This window comes from Ranitomeya imitator, chromosome 4, assembly GCF_032444005.1.
Source record: "Ranitomeya imitator isolate aRanImi1 chromosome 4, aRanImi1.pri, whole genome shotgun sequence".
In the NCBI taxonomy this organism is placed as follows: Eukaryota; Metazoa; Chordata; class Amphibia; order Anura; family Dendrobatidae; genus Ranitomeya; species Ranitomeya imitator.
In genome coordinates this window covers 607,819,930-607,842,233 of record NC_091285.1, presented here as the reverse complement: position 1 = coordinate 607,842,233, position 22,304 = coordinate 607,819,930, and the positions used below count along the sequence as shown (strand labels likewise).

The following is a 22,304-nucleotide window of genomic DNA, read 5'->3' as shown; positions in this document are numbered from 1 at the left end:
GTGATGCCTACAAATTAAACATTGGCCAACAAAGGTGTCATATTGACAAATGCCTGTGGCTAACCAAGGTGTGAGATTGGTTTGCCATTGAGTCGCTCAAGCATTTTGCAAAGTGTGAAAGTTAAACAGTGTCCTACAAACTCAATGCACCATCAGTGTCTTAGGTGAATTATTCCAGACCAATTCACCTCCCCCAGCCGTTACATTTCTATGTGTATTTTTTCAGGAACATATGTCTTGTATTGGTGACCTGTGTTCATGCTTATGTGGTGGGAGCAAAGCTGAACTTTGGGATCCTGAAACCCTCACCAAAAACATGTTTTCCAGGACGTCCCCCTGACAGCACCCAGGAGGACGTCCCCTCCTCCTTGCAGGGACAGGAAAAACACACGAGAGGTTAAAAGGTTCCACTCCGCCCCCTTTCCGTCAGTGTTTTTCCTGTCCCTGCATGGAGGGACACACGAGATATCAGCGCAGCATGCGAAGGCTTACCGGAGGGCTCAGGGGGATTGTGCGGCTGGTCCAATATCCTTCCCACTGTATAATGGCCCAGGGCAGAAACTTCCCGGTGGGGAGTCGCCCTGCCCCAGAGACCAGTCGAGCGAACGGGCTCCTGAGTAGAGCCGCTTCCTCTCGGTGGGAGGCTCTCGGCTCTGCGCCATATCAGAGAAGAGCGGCCGGGATCCAGTCCATACAGGAGCACAGAGGAGTCGGCGGTAACAGAGGCGAGCGTCACTCCCGGTGACGGAGACCCAGTGTGCGTTTCACATCGTGGAACGCGGAAGTAAGTGGGGGAAAATAGCCGATGTAATTTCCGGTGACGTCAGCGGTGTATCCTGGCCGGCGTTCACAGCATTGAGGGCAGCAGGTGGCAAATTTGATTTAGTTTGCGTTCAGGCTGCCGGGTGTCCACATGTGCAGAACTCGCGGTCAAACGATCGGTGTCACTGTTTTGGCGCAAAGGGAGTCTTGTGCAGGTGTCAGAATGCCTGAGACAAAAGAGGGTATCGAAGTCAGAAGCGAGGATGCCGGGGTAAGTGAGCATAGCACAAATAGACCTGAACTCACATGTAGACACTAAGCCCAGTCCCTATTCTTGTATTATTAGGATAAGGATATCCCATAAACACTCCTCCCAACGGCAAAAAAACAGGCAAGGCTTCGGTGAAATCTAGTCGTTGCTCCATGTGCCATGTAAAGCTTCCAGAGGCATACAAAAAAGCACTCTGCAGCTCCTGTATTTCCAAGGTTGTAAGAGAAGAACAACCAACGTTACTGTCGGAGATGAGGAGTTTATTCCGGGAGGAAGTGCAAGCCTCCTTGGCTACCATATCACAACAGCACCATCCTAGTCCAGGTCCGAGCCGCAAGAGACCTAGATGGGACCCAGAGCAGAAAGACATTGATATATCGTCAAATGAAGAATCAGATTCCAAGAGCTCAGATCAGGAAGAGGGAGAACTTCCATTAGAAGAACAGGATCAAGGAAGGAAATATCTCTTCCCAGTGGAAGACACGGAAGACCTAGTGCAGGCGGTGAGAAATACTATGCAGATGAAGGAAGAGCCGTGTCCAAAATCCAGACAGGATCTGATGTTTGGAGGTCTAACATCTCAGAAACATACGGTATTCCCTGTAAGCGAACATATCCGACTGACAATATTGCAAGAATGGAAAGAAGCAGAGCGTAGACTAGTAATGTCCCGGGAATTTAAGGGCCGTCTACCATTTGACCCAGATGATATCAAGACATAGGAAGAAATCCCTAAAGTCGACGTACCTGTGGCTAAAGTTACAAAAAAGACTTCTATTCCTTCTAAGGATTCATCAAGCCTCAGGGATACCATGGACTGCAAGGCGGACATTCTCCTGCGTCGTGCTTGGGAAACGTCAGCAGCCCTGATACGGGCTAATATTGCGGTGACTTCGGTGGCAAGGTCCATGTTCATATGGATGGGGCAATTAGAGGAATATTTAGTTAATAAAACCCCACGTGTTGAAATAATTTCTTCCCTTCCCATTATAAAATCGGCTACAGCCTTCATGGCGGATACTTTAGCCGAATCTGTGAGATTTGCGGCTAGAAATAGTTTACTTTATACTTTATCTAATGCAACCCGTAGAGCTATATGGCTTAAATCCTGGTCGGGAGATAACGCCTCTAAAAATAAATTGTGTGCCATTCCCTTTGCATGATCCAGGGTATTTGGACAGGCATTAGATGACATCTTGGAGTTCGCGTTGGATAATAAAAAGGGATTTCCAGAGGATAAACCTAAGAAATTTCAGCCTTTTCGGAGAAGGCCGCCACCTCGTAAACAACCTGATTATAGAGAACAGTGGAGATCCAACAGAGGGACCTATAAAAGGTTCCTATACCCAGAACAGAAGGGGAAGAAATTCCCTTTTTGGATCAAGCTCTAGACCTAGAAGGCAATGACGCCATAGGTATAGGAGGCAGGCTCAGGTTTTTTCTGAGCAACTGGGGTCAGATCACACAAAACAAATTTGTCCTAAATATCCAAGGGCTACAAAACTAGGAGTTAGTCATACCGGTAACGGTATTTCCAGGAGTCCATCATGACAGCACCACAGGAGGTTGCTCTTCATATCCTTGATAGGGACAGGAACACAGAAGAGGTTAAATAGCCCCTCCCCACCTCCACCCTTCAGTGATTTTACAAAGTACCACACTAGGATGGATACAACACAATTTTATTGAACTTCCTCTCTATACATGTTCATATCACACATCAGACAGGAGTTCAAGGGGGGGCAAATAATGGGTGCTGTCATGGTGGACTCCTGGAAATACCGTTACCGGTATGACTAACTCCTAGTTTCCAGGTCGTCCCTCATGACAGCACCACAGGAGAAATACCAAATAACTCCTATTAGGGCGGGATTACAGCTTGGAGGACTTTTCTCCCAAAGCTGGTCTGTTGCTTTGAAAGAACGTCCAGCTTGTAGTGCTTGCAAAAGGTATTTGAGCTAGACCAAGTTGCCGCCCGGCAAATTTGGTCCATGGATGCACCCGCACTCTCTGCCCCCTTCCATCTTCCTAAGTCAAATGTGCTGTCAGATGTCCGTCATTAAGTAGTCAATCTTACCCAGCTTCAAGACATCTGATTCGTCCTCCTTCCGAGCTCAGCTGCTGGCCTCCACGGTGATTTCAGGTCCCCAGCTGTACTGCGCATGCGTCATCTGGAACGCACGCTGACCAGCCTGGGACCTTTCCTGGCGCATAGTCCGGATGCTGTTCCGGTCTTTGTTCCCCCCGCAGCTTTCCCGCAGCTTCCCGGCGCCCTGGAAATGCCTCTGCGCTGCTGACCCCGGGAATCCGGCCACGCCCCCCGGAAGTAGTCACCCGACCGGAGCGCCGGACCGGAAGTCCCGGGTACAACGCCAGCACCGGCCGCACGTGGAGCCTGAGGGGAGCGCTCAGCACCGCAGCCGCTGTCTCAGAGCCCCTTGTGAGGGGATGAGGCAGTCCATGGGAAGCACACAGCTCTACCCAGTCGCGGAGGGACCTCCGTCGGTATCCTGCGACCTGAGGAGTTTCCGGATCCTCGCGGCCAGAGCCCCCTCCAGGAGGATGGGACCGCACTCAGGAGCTCCTGCTCAACCGAGACCTGACTTCCCATCAGGTAAAAACCTTGATCTTCCTGGAGATCTCTCTCCTGCGTCCGTCCCTGATAGGGACAGGAAAAACACTGAAGGGTGGAGGTGGGGAGGGGCTATTTAACCTCTTCTGTGTTCCTGTCCCTATCAAGGATATGAAGAGCAACCTCCTGTGGTGCTGTCATGAGGGACGACCTGGAAATAGAGCTTATATCTTCCGCGCCCCAAAGGTATATCTCACCAACAACTGTGGCAGCCAATTCTCCAATGTTCTCAGACCTTCAGGAACTTTTCAGCTCCCAGGTCATAGTTTGGGTTCTCGAATCAGAAATAGGCAGGGGTCACTACTCTTCCCTATTCTCAATCCCAAAACCGTCAGGGGAAAGTCGCACTATCATAAACCTAAAACCATTAAACGCATGGGTCAAATACAAAAGGTTCAAGATGGAATGCATAAAATCAACCATCCATCTCAGACAAAAATTCAGTAATGTGCACTCTCGATCTGAAGAGTGCGTATTATCAGGTTCTAATCCATCCAACCTCTCAGGAACTTCTGAGGTTCTCGGTAAGTTTATCAGGTCAGACCTGCCACCTCCAGTTTCAATGCCTCCCGTTCGGATTGGCCTCAGCCCCAAGAATATCCACGAAGCTGATCGCAGAAGTTGCTGCATACCTAAGAAACCAAGGAATTACAATAATTCCTTATTTGGCTGATTTTCTCCTGGTAGCTCGATCAGAAAAGACTTTACTTCTACACAGAGATCGAACCAAAGCGGTGTTGGAACACCTGGGATGGATCGTAAATCGAAAAAAGTCCCACCTAAAACCTGAATCTCGGAAGGTATTCCTAGTAGTGCTTCTGGACTCAACCTGCAGACAGTCCTTTCTGCCAAGAGAAAAGCAGAAGTCAATAAAAAAGATGATCATAGAGTTCCTGAAACGTCCAGTCACCATAAGATCAGCCATGAAGATCTTAGGGAAAATGACAGCCTGTATCACCTGTGTCAGGTGGGCCAGGCCCACTCAAGACCGTTACAAAGACAGATCCTCTCGGTCTGGGATCGTTGCCACATGTCTCTAGACAGACAAATTCAACTATCAACAACAGTGAGAAGATCATTGCGGTGGTGGACACAACCCAGCAACCTAAGCACAGGTGTTCCATGGATTCCGACTCCTTGTGTGGTAATCACCACAGACGCCAGTCAGTGGGGATGGAGAACACACATGGAAGGATGTTTTTTTCAGGGCAGGTGGCCCAAGGACATCAGCCACAAGTTTCAAATTTCAGAGAACTTTTCGCAGTTTGGGAGACCCCAAGACAAAACCGTTCTCGGCTTAAGAACAAGCATGTGAAGATTCTAACGGACAACATGACAGCAGTGTCATTCCTGAGACACCAGGGAGGTCCCAAGCACAAAGCACTTCAAGATCTAGCGCAAAAGATATTTGCCTGGGCAGAGAACACAGTTCTTTCAATTACAGCAGTGCATCTAGAAGGGTCCCAGAATATCCTGGCCGACTACCTAAGCAGGAGAAAGGTCTGTCCGACAGAGTGGGAACTAAACCAAGAAGTTTTCCAACTATTATGCCACCGTTGGGGAACCCCCAAGATAGATTTGTTTGCCACAAAAAAATTCAAAGGTGCCCAGATTCTATTCTCTCAACCCTTCAGACATGCCCGAAGCAGTCGATGCCTTAAGCCAGACTTGGGACAAACCACTCTCCTATGCGTTTCCCCATTGGCACTCATTCCGGTGATGCTCAGGAAAATTCAGGAAGACCAAGCAACAGTTCTGATGATTGTGCCATTCTGGCCAAAAAGAAGCTGGTTTCCGTTGCTGGGGTCCATGACAACAGAGAACCCAATCAAACTCCCCCTATGGAAGGACATCATTTATCAGGGTCCTGTCTTCCACCAAAACCCGGAAAGGTTACACCTTTCAGCATGGATCCTGAAAGGGACATTTTAAAAGCTCGGGGTTTATCAGATGAAGTCATTTCAACTATCCAAGCCAGTAGGAAACCGGTAACTTCGGCAATCTACTACAAGATCTGGAAGAAATTCTGTATGGAAGGTGGCGGGTCTACCGTATTCCCAGAGTTCTGGATTTTCTGCAATCTGGATTCAACATGGGTCTTAGGCCTAGTACCCTTAAGGTGCAGATTTCGACCCTCAGCACTTTCTTAGATTATCCTTTAGCTTCGCACCAATGGATAATTAGGTTTGTTAAAGCCATCCAGAGATTGCGTCCCACCTTTAGGCAGTTAACCCCCTCTTGGGACTTAAATTTAGTCCTCAGGTCTCTATGTAAAGATCCTTTTGCCCTAGAGGAAAACATACCTATCTCAGTTCGTACATGGAAAACAGCATTTCTAGTAGCAATTACGACAGCTAAAAGAGTGGGAGAAATTCAGGCTCTATCTATTAGGGATCCCTACCTTCAGGTTCCCGATGATCACAATTTTAAAATTAGACCCATCGTTTATCCCTAAAATAGCTTCAATACAAAACTGAAACCAGGAAATAATTTTACCTTCTTTCTGCGAAAACCCCTCGAATGCAAAAGAACAATCATTACATTCCCTTGATGTCAGGCAAGCAGTGTTAGACTATCTAGAGGCCACTAATTCCCGAAGAAGGGACCCTAACCTATTTATCCTGTTTGGGAGAAAAAATAAGGGTAAAAGAGCTTCCAAAGCTTCTATAGCTAGATGAATCACAACAGTAATTTCCAAAGCCTATTCATCAGAAGGGGTAGATTGTCCAGCAGGAATAAAAGCTCATTCTACTAGGGCTATCTCAGCATCATGGGCTGAACGAGCGGGCGAGTCTTTAGAGCAAATATTTAAGGCCACAACTTGGGCCAGAGAGAACACATTCTGTAAACATTACAAACTTGATGTGTTAGCAACCCAGCAAACGTCATTTGGGAGAAAAGTTCTCCTAGCAGTTGTCCCACCCTAAAGGAGTTTTATCTGATATTCTCCAGGGTGCTGTCAGGGGGACGTCCTGGAAAATGGTTATTAGACCTACCGGTAATTCGGTTTCCAGGAGTCCATCCTGACAGCACCGTTACTTTCCCCCCCCATGTATACTATTTTCATATGCTGTAATATGATGTGGTTAATAAAAAATTCTATTTGCATCTATCCATGGGTGGTACTTGTCAAAACACTGAAGGAAAGGGGGCGGAGTGGGACCTTTTAACCTCTCATGTGCTTTTCCATGGGATCATAGGTAGGAAAGCACAAAATAAAAAGAAGAATGGAGCCACAAGTGGCAAATTGTACATCAGACACTCCAGCTTTTTGGCTGGTTGGCCCATTATGGTCAAGCGGAGCTGAGAATGGATGAAATGACATGATACTCTCCTATCACATGTGAAGATAACAGTCACCAGACCCCTGACAATAAGACATTGGTGTCAGATCCTACTGATAAATCAACAATGTCTACTCTATGCAGTGTGTACAGCGCCAACATATTCCACAGTATTGACATCAGTCACATCAGTCCCTGTCCCCAATGGGACCAAAAATCTCATTTCCCTTTATCAGATAAACACATTCTTGGGCCAATTTGATAGAAAGCAAGTCAAGTATCAATGTGTTTTCTGAATGGTGAGAAAAACGACACAAACATGGTGAAAACAAGCAACCTGTATGCAGATATTAACCATGGTTGGATTTAACCCTAGAAACCTAGTGCTGACACCCATGTGGTCCTTTTAAATAAAAGTATTACAAAAAATAAGATGCTCTAAAAGTCCATCACTCCATACTCCCAAATCGGGAAGCAAACTACAGACTACTATGGATTTTGCCTGCTGGATGCCTTGTCTCCATGAGAGATATTGTGCTCCCAAGTGAAATAAGCACTTGGCCAATTCAAGACTGAAAAGTCAGAGCGGAGACACCTTAGCTCAAATCTATGGAAGTGTTGGACAAGGTCTGTACCTGATGGATGCCTCCAAGGCCTCCTTCTGCCACCTATTTTCTTCCCATACGTGAAAAAAGAAAAAAGTGACCAATTTCCATTAGTGTGCCAGTTTTCATCCGGTTTTCTTTAATGTCAGAAAGAAAATGATGGCGGCTCCTTAAGCTTCTCCAACTAAGATGCCATCTGTGTACTGGGAGTTTTTCCTGGACCCACAGACTTGAATTTGCGAATTTGTTCAATGATTTAGATGAAAGTCAGACATGTCTTTGTTTCTTTTGCGGACACTAGGTCACCAGACAAACACATATTCGAATAGCATCATAAACTATAATGGGTATATGTTCTATCCGTAGAAAAACATGTATAGAAGATGTATGCGAAAAACGGATCTTAATAAAAGGAATCTGTCAGTAGGGTAAAACCTCCTAAGCCGTCTATATGACCTACATGCCCATAGGAAGCTGAATGAAATGACTCCTTGATATCTGTGATCCGATGTCTTAAGGTACCGTCACACTAAAGGCTAGGTTCACACTAGCGTTGCGCCGCCCTGCGTCGGCGACGCAACGCGCGACGCACGTAAAAACGTGCGCAAACGCGCGCAAAAACGCGCACGTTTTGCGACGCGTGCGTCGTTTTTGACGAAAATCGGACGCACAGAAAATGCTACATGTAGCGTTTTCTTGCGTCCGACGGTAGCGTCGGAAACGACGCACGTGGCGAAAAACGCCACCAAAACAACGCACGCGTCCCCTATGTTACGCTACGTTCACATTAGCGTTGCGCCGCCGTTGCGTCGGCGACGCAGCGGCGACGCGCCCCTATGTTTAACATAGGGGACGCGTGCGTTGTTTTGGTGGCGTTTTTCGCCACGTGCGTCGTTTCCGACGCTAGCGTCGGACGCAAGAAAACGCTACATGTAGCATTTTCTGTGCGTCCGATTTTCGTCAAAAACGACGCACGCGTCGCAAAACGCGCGCGTTTTTGCGCGCGTTTTTACGTGCGTCGCGCGTTGCGTCGCCGACGCAGGGCGGCGCAACGCTAGTGTGAACCTAGCCTTAAACATAGGGGCGCGTCGCCGCTGCGTCGCCGACGCAACGGCGGCGCAACGCTAATGTGAACGTAGCGTAAGCGACGCTGCAGCGATACCGACAACGATATCGATCGCTGCAGCGTCGCGGTTTGGTCGCTGGAGAGCTGTCACACAGACAGCTCTTCAGCGACCAACGATGCCGGTAACCAGGGTAAACATCGGGTTACTAAGCACAGGGCCGCGCTTAGTAACCCGATGTTTACCCAGGTTACCATCGTAGAAGTAAAAAAAACAAACGCTACATACTCACATTCCGGTGTCTGTCCCCGGCGCTGTGCTTTCCTGCACTGACTGTGAGCACAGCGGCCGGAAAGCAGAGCGGTGACGTCACCGCTCTGCTTTCCGGCTGACCGGCGCTCACAGCCAGTGCAGGAAGCACAGCGCCGGGGACAGACAGCGGAAGGTAAGTATGTAGTGTTTGTTTTTTTTACGATGGTAACCAGGGTAAACATCGGGCTACTAAACGCGGTCCTGCGCTTAGTAACCCGATGTTTACCCTGGTTACCAGTGAAGACATCGCTGGATTGGTGTCACACACGCCGATCCAGCGATGTCAGCGGGAAGTCCAGCGACGAAATAAAGTTCTGGACTTTCCTCAGCGACCAACGATCTCCCAGCAGGGGCCTGATCGTTGGTCGCTGTCACACATAACGATTTCCTTAACGATATCGTTGCTACGTCACAAAAAGCAACAATATCGTTAACGATATCGTTATGTGTAACGGTACCTTTATTCCAGAGAAATCCACATTTGTCTTATATGTGAATGAGCGGTTAATATCCACGGGCCGGACACTGACCTGTAGGAGAATCTGCCTCCAGAGATTACTTTATATAAAAGGAAGTGTTATCAGTGTGAGATAAGTAACTAAAGGTACCGTCACACTGAACGATATCGTTAACGATATTGTTGCTTTTTGTGACGTAGCAACGATATCGTTAAGGAAATCGTTATGTGTGACAGCGACCAACGATCAGGCCCCTGCTGGGAGATCGTTGGTCGCTGAGGAAAGTCCAGAACTTTATTTCGTCGCTGGACTTCCCGCTGACATCGCTGGATCGGCGTGTGTGACACCAATCCAGCGATGTCTTCACTGGTAACCAGGGTAAACATCGGGTTACTAAGCGCAGGGCCGCGTTTAGTAACCCGATGTTTACCATGGTTACCATCGTAAAAAAAACAAACACTACATACTTACATTCCACTGTCTGTCTCCGGCGCTCTGCTTCCTGCACTGGCTGTGAGCGCCTTTCAGCCGGAAAGCAGAGCGGTGACGTCACCGCTCTGCTTTCCGGCCGCTGTGCTCACAGTCAGTGCAGGAAAGCAGAGCGCCGGGGACAGACACCGGAATGTGAGTATGTAGTGTTTGTTTTTTTTACTTTTACGATGGTAACCAGGGTAAACATCGGGTTACTAAGCGCGGCCCTGCGCTTAGTAACCCGATGTTTACCCTGGTTACCGGCATCGTTGGTCGCTGGAGAGCTGTCTGTGTGACAGCTCTCCAGCGACCAAACAGCGACGCTGCAGCGATCGACATCGTTGTCGGTATCGCTGCAGCGTCGCTAAGGCTACTTTCACACTAGCGTTAACTGCAATCCGCCACAATGCGTCGTTTTGCAGAAAAAACGCATCCTGCAAAAGTGTTTGCAGGATGCGTTTTTTCTTCATTGACTAACATTACGCAACGCATTGCGACGGATTGCCACACGTCGCAACCGTCGCGCGACGGTTGCGCCGTGTTTCGGCCGACCGTCGGCCGCAAAAAACGTTCCATGTAACATTTTTTGCAGCAGACGGACCGTCTTTTCCGACCGCGCATGCGCGGCCGGAACTCCTCCCCCACCTCCCCGCACCTCACAATGGGGCAGCGGATGCGCTGAAAAGCAGCATCCGCTGCACCCATTGTGCGGCGGAGGCAACGCTAGCGTCGGTAACCTCGGCCCGACGCACTGCGATGGGCCGGGCCCGACGCTAGTGTGAAAGAAGCCTTAGGGCCCCTTTCCACTTGTGTGAGAAAAAAACGGTCCGATTTACGGACCGAAAAAACTGATGTAACGTCTGCGAGTGCCATGCGAGTGTCATGCGAGTGTCATGCGAGTGCCATGCGATTTTTTTATCGCAACATCCGTATGACATCCGTATTGCTGTCCGATTTTTACGCACGGGTCTCCTTTGAAAAGCCGGTAATTCAGCGCAGAGTACAGTAAAATCACAGTGACAGGTTAGATTAGAGTAGATATATACACATAGAATAGGTATATATACATATATATATGTCAGGGAGACACCTATATATATATATATATATTTATATTTAATGCAGCGCTAGATAGCTTTAAAGCTGGTAATTCAATTACCGGCTTTTGCTTTCTCCTTCACAAACCCGACATGATTTGAGACATGGTTTACATACAGTAAACCATCTCATATCACCATTTTTTTTGCATATTCCACACTACTAATGTTAGTAGTGTGTATATGCAAAATTTGGGCGTTCTAGCTATTATATTTAAGGGTTAAATGGCGGAAAAAATTGGCGTGGGCTCCCGCACAATTTTCTCCGCCAGAGTAGTAAAGCCAGTGACTGAGGGCAGATATTAATAGCCTGGAGAGGGTCCATGGTTATTGGCCCCCCCCTGGCTAAAAACACCTGCCCCCAGCCACCCCAGAAAAGGCACATCTGGAAGATGCGCCTATTCTGGCACTTGGCCACTCTCTTCCCATTCCCGTGTAGCGGTGGGATATGGGGTAATGAAGGGTTAATGCCACCTTGCTATTGTAAGGTGACATTAAGCCTAATTAATAATGGAGAGGCGTCAATTATGACACCTATCCATTATTAATCCAATTGAAAGAAAGGGTTAAAAAAATACACACATTATTAAAAATTATTTTAATGAAATAAAAACAAAGGTTGTTGTAATTTTTTATTTAACGCCCAATCCACTCAGTGAAGACCCTCGTTCTGTGACAAAAAAAATAAAATAAACCAACAATATACTTACCTTCCACAGATCTGTAAAGTCCAACGATGTAAATCCTTCTGAAGGGGTTAAAACATTTTGCAGCCAGGAGCTTTGCTAATGCAATGCTACTCCTCGCTGCAAAACCCCGGGAAATGAGTCTAAATATAGATTAATGAGCTATATTTAGCTTCATTTGCGGTGAGGCGCCCTCTGCTGGATGTTCATAGATCGTGGGAACTTTCCTTGAAAGCTCCCTGGCTTTGTAGGAAAGTTCCCACGATCTATGAACAGCCAGCAGAGGGCGCCTCACCGCAAATGAAGCTAAATATAGCTCATTGATCTATATTTAGACTCATTCCCCGGGGTTTTGCAGCGAGGAGTAGCATTGCATTAGCAAAGCTCCTGGCTGCAAAATGTTTTAACCCCTTCAGAAGGATTTACATCGTTGGACTTTACAGATCTGTGGAAGGTAAGTATATTGTTGGTTTATTATTTTTTTTTGTCACAGAACGAGGGTCTTCAGTGATTGGATTGGGCGTTAAATAAAAAATTACAACAACCTTTGTTTTTATTTCATTAAAATAATTTTAAATAATGTGTTTGTGTTTTATTTAACCCTTTCATTCAATTGGATTAATAATGGATAGGTGTCATAATTGACGCCTCTCCATTATTAATTAGGCTTAATGTCACCTTACAATAGCAAGGTGGCATTAACCCTTCATTACCCCATATCCCACCGCTACACGGGAATGGGAAGAGAGTGGCCAAGTGCCAGAATAGGCGCATCTTCCAGATGTGCCTTTTCTGGGGTGGCTGGGGGCAGGTGTTTTTAGCCAGGGCGGGGCCAATAACCATGGACCCTCTCCAGGCTATTAATATCTGCCCTCAGTCACTGGCTTTACTACTCTGGCGGAGAAAATTGTGCGGGAGCCCACGCCAGTTTTTTCCGCCATTTAACCCTTAAATATAATAGCTAGAACGCCCAAATTTTGCATATACACACTACTAACATTAGTAGTGTGGAATATGCAAAAAAAATGGTGATATGAGATGGTTTACTGTATGTAAACCAGGTCTCATATCATGTCGGGTTTGTGAAGGAGAACGCAAAAGCCGGTAATTGAATTACCAGCTTTAAAGCTATCTCGCGCTGCATTATATATATATATATATATATATATATATATATATATATATATATATATATATATATATATATATATATATATATATATATATATATATATATATATATAGGTGTCTCCCTGGCATATATATATATGTATATATACCTATTCTATGTGTATATATCTACTCATCTAACCTGTCAGTGTGATTTTACTGTACTCTGCGCTGAATTGCCGGCTTTTCTAAGGACACGGGTGCGTAAAAATCGGACAGTGCTGTGCGTTTTTTTTTCTCGCACCCATTGACTTGCATTGGCGAGTCTCGTCCGAGAATCTCAGCAATACGCAGCATGCTGCGATTTTTTTCTCAGCCGACACAGATTTTTCTCAGTCCGATTTCGGCTGGGAAAAAAAATCGCAAATGGAGTGTCACATATTGATTAACATTGGTCCGAGTGCAATCCGATTTTTTATCGGATTGCACTCGTCCGTTTTCCTCACAAGTGGAAAGGGGCCCTTAGTGTGACGATAACTTAACACAGGACAGGAGAAGTGAACTTTGTCTTCTTGCAAATACATGTTTGGCAGCTCTCACAGCTCTGCTGTACTGTAGTGTCTGCCTGTGAGATGGAAGCTGAGAGGAACCTGGAGATGTGTCAGTGAGGCCATGATCACACATTCAGTATTTGTAAGCCAAAACCAGAAGTGGTGACATGTTTATATTATACTTTTCCCCCGATTGTTCCACTCCTGATTTTGACTTACAAATACTGAGGTGAAAACTCACCAAATACTGAATGTGTGAACATGGCCTTATAATCCCACACAGCTCTGCAGGGAGATCAGGAGAGGCAGGCAAAACACATCACACTGGTAACTCCCCGGTTTATTACAAATAATCTCTGGAGGCAGATTCTCCTGAGATCAGTGTCCGGCCCATAGATCTTAACAGCTCATTTACATATAAGAAAAGGTGGATTTCTCTGGAATAAGACATCTGATCGCAGACATCAAGGTGTCACTTTATTCAGCTTCCTATGACCTGCATACCCATAGAAATGGCTTAGAAGTGATGATCCTACTGACAGATTCCCTTTAAGGACTAGAGAGTGTCTTTTCACAGTGGAGCAGATTTATGAAAGCTAGCCTCCTCCAAGACTGCTATAAAATGATTTTTCTAAATCATTGTATTAGCAATTTTTGAAGATAACCCCGAGTACAAACAGCTCAAAGGCTGTGATCAGGCTGCATTAAACTAGGCATAGGATTTTACATTGCTAGCTCTCGCACTTATGAACCTGCCACACATATTCAGAACATAATTTAGAGGTGTGCTCTTTAGCACTCGTATGTGACCACAACCATAACCAGATATGGAGAGCACGGTTTTGGAACAACTTGTTCATGAACTGCACAATTTTGTCTTTTTTGGCAAAATTATTAGATTATTAAATGGACTGTTAGTGGCTGTGCAATTCGGTGGTTAAATTGTGGTACTACTTTCAGAATCATCTGGCCGACTAACCAGCTATTTGAAAACCCTACCCTCCGCATGTGGGCATGGGATTGTTTGCTTACAGTTACTGCAGCACTGAAACCCGGCCTAAGGCGGCATTCACACATCTGTATACTGTCTGCTTTCTCAGCCAGCACACACAACAGGAAAGCTTAATTCAGAAACACACATCAGTTGTAAAAACTGACCCATGTCTCTAGACCAGGAGACTCGGAGCCAGTCCTATTCTCATCCGTTTTTTGTGGATCAGACTCAGCCATTAAAGTCACATAAAACGGATGGCATCTAGCAGACAGACACTGTACAGCAGATATCTGTTCTTAAGCATCAGTGGATAACAGCTCAGACAGTATCCTGCATCAGAGGAAAAAAACGGATTCTATACAGAGGCCATACGGAGGACCAGGGAGAGAAAACTGGTTTGTTTCTCACAGATGTAAAATTAGACTTAGATGTGCGATTGTTGCCTTACTTGGGATTTTCAGATAATTGCTGGTTGCATGGTGAGAATGGACATCTTATCTGACCAGTGCGCTCTAAAGTCAATGTTAACAACGCTCCATTTTTAAAGATGTCAGTCACACACGCTCCCTGAGAAAGCAGTGCGAAACGCGTGTCGGGGATTAACGTTTTGTGATCCAGTTTGACTATCGGGTATGCTTCCTACATAATATGGTTTATACTTAGCTAATATCTAATATGGTATACCAACATTTTTTTATTTTACTGATACTTTGCATATAAACATGAGGTAACCTTCCCTGGACATTGTGCCAATATACAATATTAATTTCATCTTTTTTTTTTTTTTTCACCTCACTATTTGTACACGATTCTATAAAAGCATTTTCTATACTTCTATGCAGGCTGTAAATCCTGTCATCACCAGAAAATAATGTTTTCTGAATTGTGGTTTGGAACCTGGATCATCCCATGTCCTCCTGTTTCAGTAATCTGCACTTTGTAGGTTTACAGACTTTAAACACAAAACTATCTGGTCTCGGGATTAGCTGCACCACCGATTTATCCCTGGGTGTCTATTCCTGGAGACTTATTCATTATCTCACAGCTCTGGGACGAGGCTGAAGTTGGTTTCTTATTCGTTCAGTTTCTTATTCGGAGCTGAAGTTGGTTTCTTATTCGTCAGTTTCTTATTCGGCAATTTTTTCTTTTCTGTTTTTTATAGGTTTAACAACTAAAAATAAGCATCACAATAATAATATACAATGCAGCGAGGAGCCCTGATGTGAATACGCTTAAAAACGACTACAAAAATAATAAAACTGGCACAAAAATGGGCATCAAAGTGGGCACCAAAGAGCGCTGAAGAAAGGGTTAAATACCTTTGGGCCACTGATCTAACACTGCAGACATATAGAACAGGGCTCCCCACATCCAAAACAGTTATTTTCAGCCTGGCCCAAATGGGTTCTGGGTACCAGAACTGGCATCAAAGTGGGCACAGTCAATTCTTGCCATTTTAATAAGTAACTGATGTTTTTAAGGGGTTAAATGCCTTTGGGCCACTGATCTGACATGTAAAATACACAGACAGCGATTCCCTGCAAGCAACCCAGGTCCCTTCAGCCTGGCCCAAATGGGTTCTGGGCACCAGAACTGGCATCAAAGTGGGCAAACAGCCCATTTTCACAGATTTGAATAAGTAACTGATGTTTTTAAGGGGTTAAATGCCTTTGGGCCACTAATACGACACTTAAAATTCACAGACAGTGATGCCCTGCATCAAACCCAGGTCCCTTCAGCCTGGCCAAAATCGGTTCTGGGCACCAGAACTGGCATCAAAGTGGGCAAACAACCCATTTTCGGTGCCGCGCCCTCCGTGCTGTTTTCGCTTCAAAACCGGCGCCTGTGCTGTCTACTACTGTGTGGGGCAGGCGCAGTAAGCTCTGGCCGTCTGACGTCCCAGCCAGGCTTGCAGACTGCGCGTGTGCGGCCGCCCTGCCTATGAATCCCTGCCCCGCACTGTGCATAATGCATAACACAGTGCGGGGCAGGGATTCCCAAGGTGGGTGGCCGCAATGCCTGCACAGGCGCAGTCTCCAAGCCTGGCTGGGACGTCAGACGGCCAGAGCTTACTGCGCCTGCAAACACAGTAGTAGACAGCGCAGGCTCCGGTTTTGAAGCAAAAACAGCGCACAGGGGGCGGCGCCGAAAGCCCCTGAAGATTTGAGTGACGGCAGAGTAGCGGTTCAAGCTGGGTAGTGAGGATCCGCCTCCATGGACAAAGATGGGTATTTTGCATAACTTTCAAAACGCTTTATTTTCCGGAATACATGAACCAAAAACTAAAAGAGCCACCTTGTTAGAATGCAGCATTACTGCTGCACAAGGTGGCTCTTTTAGTTTATAACGGCTGGAGGGGGGTGACAGTGGCCCTTTAAGAGGAAGCGACAGTTCCTTTATAGAGCATAGGAGACAAGCTAGTAAATTAGATATGTTACTCCATAAAAAAAGGAAGGCAGTGTTTACAAAGTATAAAAGATGTTCTAAAGAAGACAAACTCATATGTACATTGAAGATTACAAAAAAAAAGGATTAACATTGAATAGAGAACAATTACAGGTCGTTCAGGTCATTTCATATCAGCATGGCGGCCTTGTGCTCAGGAGGAGAAAGGGCCTCCATATATCCAGATGCATGAGCACAGCTTTACCGAGCTGTTGTTAGTTTGCTTCCTGCACCAAGACTGCTGGAATGCTGAAACACAAAAATATTCTTAGCCCAAAAACCCAGGCACTCCCCCTGTAGTGACATCACTCTGGGGCTGAAACCTCCCCTTTACTGAAAATATTAAAACCATTGTTATGCATATCTCACTGTATGAACCTCGTATATGAAATACGCCAGGATCAAGCGGTGCACTACGTCGGGGCGATTCTTTTAATTGTAAATACGGATTGATTCCCTGAACCGCTTACGGAAAAATCTGCACTTTGCCCTCGTTGGGTTTAGCTGCTAGCGCTTTCAGTGTGTGATAGATCTATCGATGGATGTCCGGAATATATAATTCTTATCTTTGTAGCTGAAATCAGTGGCACTATAACTTTAATTGTACAAAGAAACTCAGGGCTTTACACCAGTTCAAACTAGTCTTTGGTGGGAGGGGGGGAAATGAGCAGCCTTCACAGAGACTGCTAACGGCAGCTACAGCCATAACTTCTAGTGAGGGTTTTGAATTACACTCATAGCAGCAAGCAGAAGAGGGGGGTCGGAATGACCCACAGTGTTATGATCTGGTGGCCTAGGAGCAGCATGAGACGCACTCTGGAGAAGGTGGTACCTGTACTGACCGCAGACCCTAAACTTAGCACCGCAACTAGAAGTAGCCGTGGGATGTACCTAACACTCCCTAGACACCTCGACACAGCCTAAGGACTCACTTCCCCTAAAGATAGAAACGGGAAAACTATCTTGCCTCAGAGAAAATCCCCAAAGGACAGACAGATGCCCCACAAATATTGACTGTGAGAGGAGAGGGAAATGACATACGCAGACTGAAATCAGGATTTAGCAAAGAAGGCCTTTCTAGCTAAAAAGAAAGAATAGGACAGAGTACTATGCGGTCAGTAAAGACATGGAGGGTATATCTGCATCTCCAGAGATACAGCTTGGCTGCAAAAAAATCCTTACACAGACAAAGCTGGACAAGACAAAACATGAAAATGCACAGAACTATAAGGTCCACAGCATGTGGACAGCAAAAACAAAGCCAGATCTTATCTTTGTTGAAAAGAACAGCAAAACAGGAGAGACCAGTCAGGGATGTGAATCCTCCAAAAACAATGGACAACTGGCACTGACTAAAGGATCAAGCAAGACTAAATAGCCCAGTCCAAATTGCAATAAGTGGACACACCTGATAAATGCTGCGATCCAAAGACAGCAGCACTACCACTCATAACCACCGGAGGGAGCCCAAGAGCAGAATTCACAACACCACAGCGTCTGTTCTCTGCTCTTGGTTGTAGCAGAGCTCGGTGTGTGCGATAATACACAATCAAATACCTCATGTTCCTGACAGGGAGGATAACTTTATGATCCCCGCCACTAACACCAATAGGACATGAACCGGGGTTGTTAGGCTGCTCACTTCTTTTTGAAGGGGAATTATTTCTGTCCCACTTCAAAGTTCCGGTTTTGAACTTGCAGCTCTATGGCACCCCCCCATAGCCTCAGGTCAGAAAGGGTACTGCACCTAGGATAATTAGTAGCCAGAAAGTCTGCCTTCTTTGTACTGGCTAATTGGCACGCTGCAGCGAGGGCAATATAACTACTCCTACTCATGCGGGAACAATAACTATCAACGCCGTCCATTGCAACAAGGTCTCCCAAATGCAGAGGACATATCCGCTGCCACGAGCTCCGATTTTTTTAATTCATAATGTGTCAGGAGGCAACCCAAATTAGTAGAGTAATTCTCTTCAGAGGACAGGACAGTACGTTGTAGAGCAAGGAGGAACAAATCTAGTAATTTTATATATTTTACTACAAAAAGGTAGGCTGCGTTAACAGAATTATAAAAAGATATTCGAAAAATAGACAAGTATCGTATGTACAGTACAATTACAACTAAATGGGATTAAATTTGAAAAAAAACACTTACAGTTTGTAATGTAATTTCATCTCATAGCAGACCATGTGCTGTGGGGGATGGGCATACATCAAGATGCATTACAGATGGGTCTCGCAGTTGGACCCTAGACAAAAGGCTAGTGAAGATTGATGTCTAACTCACTGATCTCCGTGCCCAAAACCAAGGCACTGCCCCTGTGGTGATCTCACTCAGAGGCTGAATACTCCCCTTTCTTCGAGTTATGACAAGACATTTCTATACATAGCTCGCTGTATGAACCTCGGAGATGAAGGACACAATGATCATGATGCTCACCATGTCTTGGGGGTTCTTTTAAGTATAAACACGGCGTAGATATATAACCCGCTTAAGGAGAAATCCTTGCCTTGCATTTTTTTGGGTGTAGATACTAGCGATTTCAGTGAGTTATAGATTTCTCGGTGGACATTCGGAATATGTAATCCTTGTATCCCAATCCCTGATCTGTGTCATTGTACATAAATTTTCAAGAACAAAAAAGTCCCATGCGGTTTGGAAGTGGCTGTACCAGTTATAGCTAGTATCAGGCGGGAGGGGGGATGAGGGGTTTAGGGAGAGGACGGCTTTCACAGCACAAAGCCATAAAAATTTCTCAGTGGAGCTTGCACGCTGGTCTTCAATTACAGCCATATAGCAGGGGGAAGGGAGGAAGAGAGGCTTTGAATTCCACCCTTGTGCTGGCAGGAAGAGGAAACTGCAGCTGAGAGCCCTGTATGTGTAGTTGAAAAGGTATAATTCTACAGGATTCAAAATATATCAAGCCTTCAAAGACCGTTAAAAATGGTATAAGTCTGTAAAAAGAAGGTTTTGCAAATTTCATTAAATATAATGAAAAATTGCTGCAACATTTTAACACTAATAAAAGTGACATAATGACAATGGTGATGGACCACAAAACCATTATGGGGGATGTAAGCGTGGAGTGACATCAGTGGCCCAAAGTCATTTAACCCCTTAAAAACATCAGTTACTAATTCAAATCTGCGAAAATAGGCTGTTTGCCCACTTTAATGCCAGTTCTGGTGCCCAGAACCCATTTGGGCCACTCTATCCGCCCCGGCAATGAGTCACTATGGGCCACATAGTTCTGCAGCCATGATGTAAGGGTTAATGGCACCGCTCAACACCCACTACTCTCCTCAGATCAGGGAGTGTCACCCATCATCCTGAATGACAGCTCCCTCCAGCTATACAGGCACTGCAGCAGCACTAGGATGTGCCATTCAGTACTCAGGGAAAGCTGGGAACAAGCTACAGAGGGGCTGTCATGGAGGTCACACTGCAGGAGACAAGCAAGCTGGTGTTACCTGCAGCAGCAGACACAGAAGCAAGTTTATTGCCGTATAAGAGACGCCCCATCTGTACACACACCTGCTCTATTACATAAGCTCGGCTAACAGTCACCTACCGGCCTGATAACCGCGCTGCGCAGCACAACCACCTGCCTGTGGGCGCCGCCATCTTTGTTGTCGTCCTTCAGGACCCCGGCAAGCCGCAGCGTGAAGGTGTCTCACACAATGCCTGCGCGGTGACGGCACGACACCCACCACTGTCCAGTGTGTCTGTCTGTCACTGCACTCACTACACTGAGCAGCCAATCATAGTGCATGTATGTGTCATGTGGGAGGCGGCCCGGGCAGGAAGGAAGAGCTGGCACTGGCAGCTGTGTCTTCCTGAGTGCAGGCTTGCTGGGAGTTGCAGTTTCACACCATTGATAGGACAAGCATAGCCTGTGTATACTATATTCAATTATTCATTTATTATGGAGCCCCTCGGTGTATATGGTGGGACCCTGCATAGAGCAGGAAGGAAACAGATTATCACCAGGCCCCATAGCAATCACTGACAGCAGCCATCCCAGTGTCCATGGTGACAGCATAGAGGGGTATATGTGCATGGAGAGATATATGTGTACATGGAGAGATATATGTGTACACGGAGAGATATATATGTACACAGAGAGATATATGTGTACACGGAGAGATATATGTGTACACGGAGAGATATGTACATGGAGAGATATATGTGTACACGAAGAAATATGTACATGGAGAGATATATGTGTACACGAAGAAATATGTACATGGAGAGATATATATGTGTACACGGAGAGATATGTACATGGAGAGATATATGCGTACACGGAGAGATATGTACACGGAGAGATATATGTACACAGAGAGATATATGTGTACACGAAGAAATATGTACATGGAGAGATATATATGTGTACACGGAGAGATATGTACATGGAGAGATATATGCGTACACGGAGAGATATATGTACACGGAGAGATATATATTACATGGAGAGATATATGCGTACACGGAGAGATATGTACACGGAGAGATATATGTACACAGAGAGATATATGTGTACACGGAGAGATATGTACATGGAGAGATATATGTGTACACAGAGAGATATACAGTGGGGCAAAAAAGTATTTAGTCAGTCAGCAATAGTGCAAGTTCCACCACTTAAAAAGATGAGAGGCGTCTGTAATTTACATCATAGGTAGACCTCAACTATGGGAGACAAACTGAGAAAAAAAAATCCAGAAAATCACATTGTCTGTTTTTTTAACATTTTATTTGCATATTATGGTGGAAAATAAGTATTTGGTCAGAAACAAAATTTCATCCCAATACTTTGTAATATATCCTTTGTTGGCAATGACAGAGGTCAAACGTTTTCTGTAAGTCTTCACAAGGTTGCCACACACTGTTGTTGGTATGTTGGCCCATTCCTCCATGCAGATCTCCTCTAGAGCAGTGATGTTTTTGGCTTTTCGCTTGGCAACACGGACTTTCAACTCCCTCCAAAGGTTTTCTATAGGGTTGAGATCTGGAGACCGGCTAGGCCACTCCAGGACCTTGAAATGCTTCTTACGAAGCCACTCCTTCGTTGCCCTGGCGGTGTGCTTTGGATCATTGTCATGTTGAAAGACCCAGCCACGTTTCATCTTCAATGCCCTTGCTGATGGAAGGAGGTTTGCACTCAAAATCTCACGATACATGGCCCCATTCATTCTTTCATGTACCCGGATCAGTCGTCCTGGCCCCTTTGCAGAGAAACAGCCCCAAAGCATGATGTTTCCACCACCATGCTTTACAGTAGGTATGGTATTTGATGGATGCAACTCAGTATTCTTTTTCCTCCAAACACGACAAGTTGTGTTTCTACCAAACAGTTCCAGTTTGGTTTCATCAGACCATAGGACATTCTCCCAAAACTCCTCTGGATCATCCAAATGTTCTCTAGCAAACTTCAGACGGGCCCAGACATGTACTGGCTTAAGCAGTGGGACACGTCTGGCACTGCAGGATCTGAGTCCATGGTGGCGTAGTGTGTTACTTATGGTAGGCCTTGTTACATTGGTCCCAGCTCTCTGCAG

General features: G+C 45.7%; 1 protein-coding gene across 1 annotated transcript in view; it reads right to left on the bottom strand.

Moving 5' to 3' along the window:
* NFU1 (NFU1 iron-sulfur cluster scaffold) overlaps nucleotides 1-20,475 on the bottom strand; it is an 81,126-nt gene extending 60,651 nt beyond the window's left edge. The window contains exon 1 of the mRNA XM_069766568.1: nucleotides 20,315-20,475. Within this exon, the coding sequence (XP_069622669.1) occupies nucleotides 20,315-20,367 (53 nt within the window). The 5' untranslated portion in view covers nucleotides 20,368-20,475. The remainder of the gene's footprint in view (nucleotides 1-20,314) is intronic.
* Between the last annotated feature and the right edge of the window lie 1,829 nt (nucleotides 20,476-22,304).